General features: G+C 35.0%; 1 protein-coding gene across 1 annotated transcript in view; it reads left to right on the top strand.

Annotated features, from left to right (window-relative positions):
• The first annotated feature begins 8,221 nt into the window (after positions 1-8,221).
• Positions 8,222-9,014, top strand: part of LOC137397202 (uncharacterized) — a 98,552-nt gene continuing 97,759 nt past the window's right edge. Inside the window, exon 1 of the mRNA XM_068083489.1 lies at positions 8,222-8,294. Coding sequence (XP_067939590.1) covers positions 8,222-8,294 — 73 coding nt within the window. The remainder of the gene's footprint in view (positions 8,295-9,014) is intronic.

Genomic DNA, 9,014 nt, shown 5'->3' with positions numbered 1-9,014 from the left:
AAAAGACTTTTTTTGAACCAAATAATATCTCAATTCAATTCTATTGAAAAACTGATAGAGGGCTGGTTGTATTTTTTGAGTTTTGCTTTCAAATAATGAAGAATGGGATTAACAATGATGACAATGTTTTACATAAACAACTGTTTATTTAACGGAAAAAATATATTTCCACTTGTAACAGATACATGAAATCTTTTAGCAATTAGGCCTGATTTAAAATGTTTATGCACCATTTTAGATAGTTCTTCAGGGAATCTGCTACTTTTTGAAGTCTGATTCGTTCAAATGAAACAAGACTGATTTTTATCCTTAACGTGTAGCACGTTTTTCCTGAGCAAAAATGTAGCAACTTACCCTGCTCATAGTAGTCTTGCTTTGTGGAACCTCTATAAATTTGAGGTATCTTGGAGGCTGTTGTGATTAAAATCATGAAGCTTGGATTAATGAATTTGTAGTTCTTTTTTTCTCATAACCTTTTTATCTATTGTGTTCAACCTATGTTTAAGTACCTCATGAACATAGCTGTTCATATGAAATATAAACAAAGAAAAAACATTAAAGCATACTGATCACTCTTGACATACTTCTTGAATAATTAGTAAACTGCTGAAGTTCACGCAACAACTCACACTAAAAATTCACGCAACACCTAAACTTAATTTGCTAAGAAAACTAAATTATTTGCACAGTTGCCAAAAAACTGAAACAAAAAAAATCAATCAAAAGGAAACAAGATAATTGCTGATTTGGCGCTAAAACGGATAAAAGTAATGACATGACATGTAGTTAACTCACAATTTCATTATTTGCTGCCTTATGTCATGATTCTCAATACCTTCTACAGGGTGGAGCTGATCAGCGACAGCAAAAAGATCCAAACAGAAAAATGCAAAACGCATCAATTCATCACCTAAAATGAAATGAGTTTAATATTCACATTTAGCTAAAAGCATAAATGCGTTATACCAATAAATGAAAAGCATGAGAAACAAAAAATATAGGATTGTGATTATTCGATGTATTCTTACTACTACGCATTTTACAACTGGAAACTCATACACAATTACAACTACTTGAGCTCATCCTTACTAAGTAGTTAATAACTTCGATTATTTCCGACAAACACTGTCAACAAAGAGAAAGCTCAGAACTATAATAATTTGATTTGACTTCACACCTGTATTGTTTTCGCAAAAAATGATAACTAACAGCATACTAACCAAAAAACGTCTGGCCGGTATAAAAAAGAGTAAGAGGCAGAGTGAAGGCAAAAATAAAAGTGAAGTGTTAACAAAACATATGTATATACAGCACTAAAACCTAGCAAAACATGTGATAAAACATAGAAAACATATTGTAAAAACTACCCTGTGTCAACAGCAACTAGAATTATGTATGCATCAGTTGCGTTGGAATATACTAACTACTAAATACTAAATAATCTTTTGACTCCTTTATTTTTCTTGTTTTTATTATTAAGCGTTTCCTGCGTAGCGGACATGTTTACCTGGATATAATGAGAGACGGGACTGTGTACTGCTCACCTTTTGAACTCAAAACCCCTGGAAAGGCAAAGGTCATTTGCGAGTACGGAAATCCGGCCGACGCCATTTTCAGGTAGCGTTTGAGTTAATTTCATTGTGTTCAATATGAGAACGAAATCTAATTTCAGATTTAACAGCTATGGAAGATCACGAATTCACCACTAAATCGAAGGAACAGATTACTGTGATTACTACTAACCAGTTATGTAAGAGATAGATGGGTGTGTAGATGCACAGTGCTATTGCTATTTGATGAACTGCAAAAAACGCAATAATGGACGTTCAAAGGAAAGGGCATGACATTTCATAAGTGAGTCACTTATGCTACTAGTTCTATTACTATTGCTAAAGTCTACGACTACTACTAGTTGTGCTACTACTAGTTAGTACTGCTACTAGTTAGTTTTACTACATTAGTCACTGGGTGAGTGAGAGTCGATCAGTGTCACTACTGAGTGTATGAGTTTGACTGTATTTTGTTGGATATTAGATAAATTTATAAGCTATAGTGTGTGAAATGTCCTTCCTTCAATACAAAGGTTTTTTATTATTTAAATTTGGAATTTTTTCTATATTAATATTTTTGAACTGCAAACCATTAGGTTATTTTTAAATATTTATATTTGAAAGACATGTTTGTCATGCCTATAATATTATTTATCGTTGTACCTAGATATAGCTAGCAGTAAGGAGATAAGAGAAAGAATACTCCTGCTATTACTTTTGTTGCTAACTAACAACTACAGTTTTATTTCAATTTTTAGAATTCCAAACAAAGCAACTGAGAACTCTCGTTATTTACCATCGTATCGCAACTGCAGAAGAGTGAATAAGCCTGATCCTTGAGCACTTATCTGTAACAAACATTTCAATGATGCATGATTTGACAACATGATAAAACGTTCAACTGAAGTCATTTAAAGATAATGTTTTTCAATGTTGAATGATGCTTTTCAATGATTGAAATTAAAGCCATATTGTCAAGCACAGTGTTGCAAGGTTGTTCAACTTAAAGTAGATATATCTAAAAAAAAATTAGAAACCTCAAACCGCACGCAAATCAGTGACAGCTGCCACAGCAAGTGCTTATGAAAATGTCTGCAGCTTAGCAGTTGTGTGATCTGTTCTCTGTGATTCTTCATTTTCGTTTCTGGGATTTAATGCCCAACGCATAAATTATGCTGTCCTTTTTGTCTTGTGTTAACTGTGTAAATGTTTTTTTCATTTCCTAATTGTTCTAATAAAACTTCATAATATCCCTGCGAATGATAAATTCCAAATTGATAGCAACAACTTGCGATTTAGAACACAAAACATATTTTTGGAACAAAAAAAATCGATTTAAACCAAAAAGACTTAAATACATCAATATAAATCAATTTTTTTGATTTAAAAACAAATCACTGATTTTTAAAAACCCTGCCTGAAACACAACAGAATAGGACATGGTGAATCTTTTGATACCAAATAACTGTAAGGAGAATTTTGTTGCAAGTCCATCTTTAAGCTTTATGCCTAAGATGGGTGTGAATGACTTCTAGTGAAAATTGCCACATTTTCATTTTACATTGTGATATGGTAGCATTTTGAGCTGTTTTATTTGCGCTTATTCTATTAGTTGTATTGTTGTATATTGAGGGTACTATGTTTAAACGAATAAGACATTAATTTTTGTTGTTTTATGTGATTGTTATAATTGTATGTATGTATTTATATAAACATATATAATATACATGTACATATATAATATACAACATATAAAATATAATAAATCTGTTGAAAATGAGGGTTCATATGCGCAATAGCAGAGCTACTCATGGCGCCGAGCTCAAGTCAGCAGACAAAGCAGCTATAAGTCAATAGACCTATGCTATTCCAGTAATCCAAGCAGATGTTGTTTCAAAGACACTTAAATTTGTGGGCATTGGCAATCAAGCGTAGACTGCCAGGCAATAGGTTCCAAGCCCATGCCATCTGATAGGAGACCTGCCTATTTCCACACATAGTCGAAGAAGACGGGAGTGGAAGAGATAGTAATGAATGTCTAGTAGGGTAAGCTGGATGTGATGAAGGGCGGCTGTATAATGTATTATGTGCATTATTAGGTGCATTATTATTATGTGTATTATTATAATTGATGCTTTTGATTAGGTGGTTGGAATAATAATCCTACTGTTACTCAGTTTTAGGCTACCTTTCGCAAACTTATCAGCAAATGTGGTGGAAAATTAGATGCTAGTAAGAAAGGTAATGTCACTTCTCAAAACGAGATTCTCACCATACAGGCTACTCCAGAAGTTGATCAGTTTGTGAACACAATGAATTCAGATGTCAAAGTTCTGTTATAGGTAACAGTATAGTCTATGTAGCTGGCTACATTGTGCAATAGCTAACTAAAGTGCTGTCATGACATTTGCCGTCAGTCGCTGGTTACCACTAAGTCACGTATCCAGTACCGACATCTCTATACTCTACTCAAGCTACAAAACAATGGAGGATTGATGCGTCCATCAGATGATGTCCTCAGGATCCTGCTAGTTGCAGATCAATACATTTGTATTAATACAAAACCAGATCCACTCCATTGTGTGGTGTATTTTATCAGTAGTGTAAGATCTAGTGATGTGTTATGTTTTGGGAAACACCTTACGGATACGACATATGGCATATCCAAATTCCGCCTCATTGATGAAAAACCTTAATCAGTCGTTTTATGATCTCCGACAGCCTCATTAGGCTAAAATCCTACACTTAAACTGTAAGGTGCATCTTTGTGGCATACAATACTAAAGTAGAACTTTTTAAAGGCCAGTAACAATGTAATCACTGTAATATTAATCTGCAGCTGTTGTTATGTTGTTATTCCTAATCTGATTTAGTTCTAAGAAACTCTGATGCACCTTGGCTCAATATCCACTTCTACACAAATCTCGTTTTACACAGTTTCTGTAACATGTATGTATAAGTTTAATCATCTGATCACACTAATTCCTGCACTTCCTTGTTTGCATTATTTTGAATATCCTCTATTACAACTGTTTTTAATTTCCGTTTAAAAGTTGCAGTAGTTCATTCCATCTTTTACAGATACTGTATTATACATATCATTCATTCGTAAGCTATTATCACTTTAATCTTGAAAACAGTTCGTTTTGGCAGCATACCTATGTGTTGTTTTCATCAAAATACTTCATGTGGTAAGTTTTTCCATATGCATTTATGCATGTGTAATATGGATTTTAATATACTGGAGCAGTTGCTATTTGCCTGAATATATAATTTGTTGGGTTTATGAATCAGTAATACGACAGTTTGTGTGAATAACATGGTCCACAAAAATCTATTTTACATCTACTTATCATCTGATATATCCCACTCCATATGTTATAACTAGGTTTTCTTCTATCAGGGCGCTCTAAACGTTGCGTGGAGGAGTTTTCATTGATACCCAGATGGAAAATAACTGTTCAACACGTAAATTTCTGTCATTTTTCATGGTTTGTTTGCAAACGGAACTAGTATTCAATTAGCTCTCCAATATGGCGCATAGGTTACGTATCGTTATCAACGTAAAAAACACGTGATTACCATTCCAGGGTTATAAAGTTCAATTTGCTTACCTTACAGCGTTTTACAAACTGGTAACGCGACATTCGGCAAAGAGCAACGGCTAAAAACACTTCCATTGATCTTTACACAACGTATCGTCTATACGAAAATTACTCTGTCCGCACAATAGATATAGTAAACCCTAGATATGCGAATAATCAAAACAAGTGAGGCCTATAATTAGCATGACGCAACGTCATGGTGATGTGCAAAACGAATCAGCTGATCTATTAACTCTTATTGACTTAGCACTAAAAACTGCTCAATTTTTCCATAGTTTGTGCATCTAAGACTGCATATTTTATTCAAAATATGTAAAACTTATATGCAGTAATACTTCAACTTACGAGTGCCCTAACGTACAAGAAACTTGAGGTACGAGCCAGCTTTTAAGCAAGTTTTAGCACTAAAATACAAGCCATGTTTGAGATACGAGCACATGAGACAGTTGCCAAGTATGTCGGAGGTGTTTTATGAGAACAGCATCACTCTGTATTTTTTAACTGCTCAGATTATACTTTTGTACCATGTTTTTTGTGCGCGATTTTCAGTGCAGAATTATGTGAATTAAAAGTACTGTGCGTAGACCAAAAGTTTGCCAGTAAAAGGATAGATAATGCAAAGAAAAAGCGAATGATAACAATTGATATTGAATGGAAAATTATTGAAAAATATGCAAAAGATGTATGCGTGATTGAGCTTGCTCAACAATATGACAGAAATACATCCACAATTATCAAACACAAGGATTACATTCAAGGCATTTAGTCTGCAAAATGACTAACCATAGTTTCTAAACGATGCAGCGATCTTCACGACCACTGATGGAGAGACTGCTCAGGTTTTTGAATAAAAGACAAACAATTGGCCGGTGACTGAGTAACTGAAACGATGCTACGTATAATGGCCGGTGCTATCTATCAGGACTATAAAAAATAGACATTCGGACAAGTTGGCTAGCAGTCGTGCATTAACCCTTGGTGACAACACCTGTGTTCGTCCTGATCGCAACACGTTGAAAGGGCGACGAAGGCAAACGTCCTTAGATAGGTATCTCTTAAAACGGCCGGCTGGTCGTGAGAGCGAAACAAAGGAAAAATTAGCTAACCAGCGAGAAACTTAAAACTATGAACGCCGAAGAAACTTTAATTGTGTTAAGTTAAAGATTTAAGTTTGCTTTTAGGTTTGCTTTTAAGTTTGTCTTTTAAGACTTGGATAAAATTCAAATTTATCAATAACAACTGTTGTAATGAAGGATAACTTATCTCTCCCTCTCTGGCAAATGCTAGCGTTAGCCGCTATTGTATGTATTTAATTTTACATTTTAATTAATCACATTTTCTTGCATTATTTTTATTTGTTGCTTTTTGAAAGCATGTGGTGAGTTAGGACAATAACCAACATGTTCTTTCTGTTACAATATATTGTTTTGAGTGTTTTATTTGCATTTTCAAAGTATGAAAACCTATCAATATATATTTAATTGTTCTATATATAAATAAATTGCACCAACATGCGAGTAAATTGACATAAGAGCTCAGTCTCTGAACGCATTAAGCTCGTAATTCGAAGTATGACTGTAATGACTTTGGATGAGAAAGGCAAGAATCTTACACACATGGTAATGAATAATACCAATGATTTAGAAGCTTCTATATCATTGATAATACAAAGAGTGACCAAATAGAAATTAAACTAATAACAAACTAATGAATCAAATGAGGTTTAGAAGCAGTTACGCTGGACCCCTGTATTAAACACCCATTAGACATGACTTAAAATAACTAGAAGAGATAGTTTTTGTCTAAGGTTGGTTGAACTAGATTCCTGCTTTGAAGCGGCATAGTGTTTTCTGATTTTAGTATAGCGATTTACTATAGTTTTGAGTAGACTGTTGGCATGCACTGTACATGTAAAACCTTGATGGAGGTTATGTAATAAAACATATATGTTGCTGTCTGTGATGTTACTTGTTTAAAAGCTCTCTGTGTGATACCACAGCTCTCCATGTGTGAACATAGGCACTTTTTTGCAGCAAGTCATATTCGGCCTATCAATCTGGTCACCAATCCTCATCTGTTTTTAACTGAGATTAGGGTTATGTCATCACTACTGCTACTTTCCACTACTTCGACATCGGTCAAGAACTTGATACGCTCATCACATTTGAGTTAGAAAAAATCCTCATCACCGAACTCCTCACCTTCACCTTCCTCAGCTTTTGTCTCTTCTTTCTTTTTCTTTCTAGCCAGAGAATGTAGCAGGAGTTGGCCAGTTTTTTCAGCCCTGCTCACATCCAGATCAATACAGTTAACATTGGGATTTGGTGTGATATCTGCTTTTATGAACAGTGCTCGAAGTGCAGATCTAAAGCTCTGCACATCCGGGTTATTGTTATAGCCACCCTTAGATCGTATTGTGGAAAACAGAATCTCAATGTGATCCTGGTGGATCTTAAAGGTTAGGAAGTAGTTGATGTAAGGGTAGTTGCTGAAAAGATATTGAGCAATGTCATGTACAGATTTGGCTGCTGACTCAAAACCAATGACGAAATGATGATGATTTTCCTATTATTTTTCACTAGCAGCTTCCAGCTTGGTGTCTTTAATCGGCATATATAGCTTATGATATTGTTGAGAACTTCTCGTTTTGAGTTGAAGTTCTGTTTTTTTATGGGCAATTCAGGATATACCTGGGGTGTTGTGGTCTCTTCTGATGACATTTCACTAAGAATTTGGTCTCATTGTTACGTTTATGACTTAAAAACTAGCATGCCAAGCGTGCTTCCATTACTAAACTTATTGCTCAAATGAAGGCTTTGATGCTGTGATGCACATCACTACGACGTAACGTCGTGAAAACAACAGCCAATTATAGGCCTCACTTTTGCTCCATTGTATTGATAGCTATTCGCCAATCTAGGGTTTACTATATCTATATTTCGCACTCTATAATTGGAAAATTATAGTTGTCTGCTATTTTCAAATATCAACAATTATAATGCCGCGTCTGTTTCTGCTTTACAGACTTTATAACGCTTCGCTACTGTTAGCGAATTACTAAGCGCAATGGCAGCGTATTTTGCCGGATACTGCGAGTTTGCAGTGAAATGCGCGCGCATGAAGGAGCCCGCCCCCTCCGGTAACTTCCTAGTTCACGGACAGTAGCGTATTCATCGTTATTATCGCGCTTTGGATAATTTCATCGTGAGTATTACGTTTCATTGTGTGTTAAGCTGAGTGATTTAATTGTATGCAGTTCGTGGAGCTTGCTTATTCAGTCAAGCGTGCTTTAAGCTCATTCTGCTACATATTCTCATGTTTATGCAGGCCAATCGCTTACGATCGCTTCTGCTCACTGACAATGTTGGCATACGACCGTGCTCGATTCAAACTGCACAATCAAGAATATATGATCTATTGGAGCCTATTTCTTGGATATTTTAAGGGCATTTAAACTGCTAATTAATTATTATCAGTTAGACCTGATTGTATCGGAACCAATGACTAGCTTTAGTGTGCTCTGCTTTAAGTTATCCTAAGTCGATCCATGGCTTAATGTAATGGGTGATACTCGTGGTGAGTTGCGTGAGAGCATAGATATGTGGTTAATATCTGGATAGGTTATTGTTGATCTCAAGATTTTCACGAGGTGTGATTAGAAGTGTAGTAAGATCTTATAGCAGTCATCTTTGTTATTTCTCTTTATTACAAAACTTTATGCTAGGAGACGAGACAGACTTTTAAGCAATTTAAGCAGTAAAAATATCAAGTATACACCATGTTATGATTGCATTTCTATCCGTCCTCTAATGGATACCATAAACCTATGCTAAGTACTGTTATCTTTAGCGGTAAAACT

This window comes from Watersipora subatra, chromosome 5 (assembly GCF_963576615.1).
Source record: "Watersipora subatra chromosome 5, tzWatSuba1.1, whole genome shotgun sequence".
NCBI classification, from domain to species: domain Eukaryota; kingdom Metazoa; phylum Bryozoa; class Gymnolaemata; order Cheilostomatida; family Watersiporidae; genus Watersipora; species Watersipora subatra.
The sequence above is the reverse complement of the archived record's forward strand: the minus strand, read 5'-3'. Positions and strand labels throughout refer to the sequence as shown.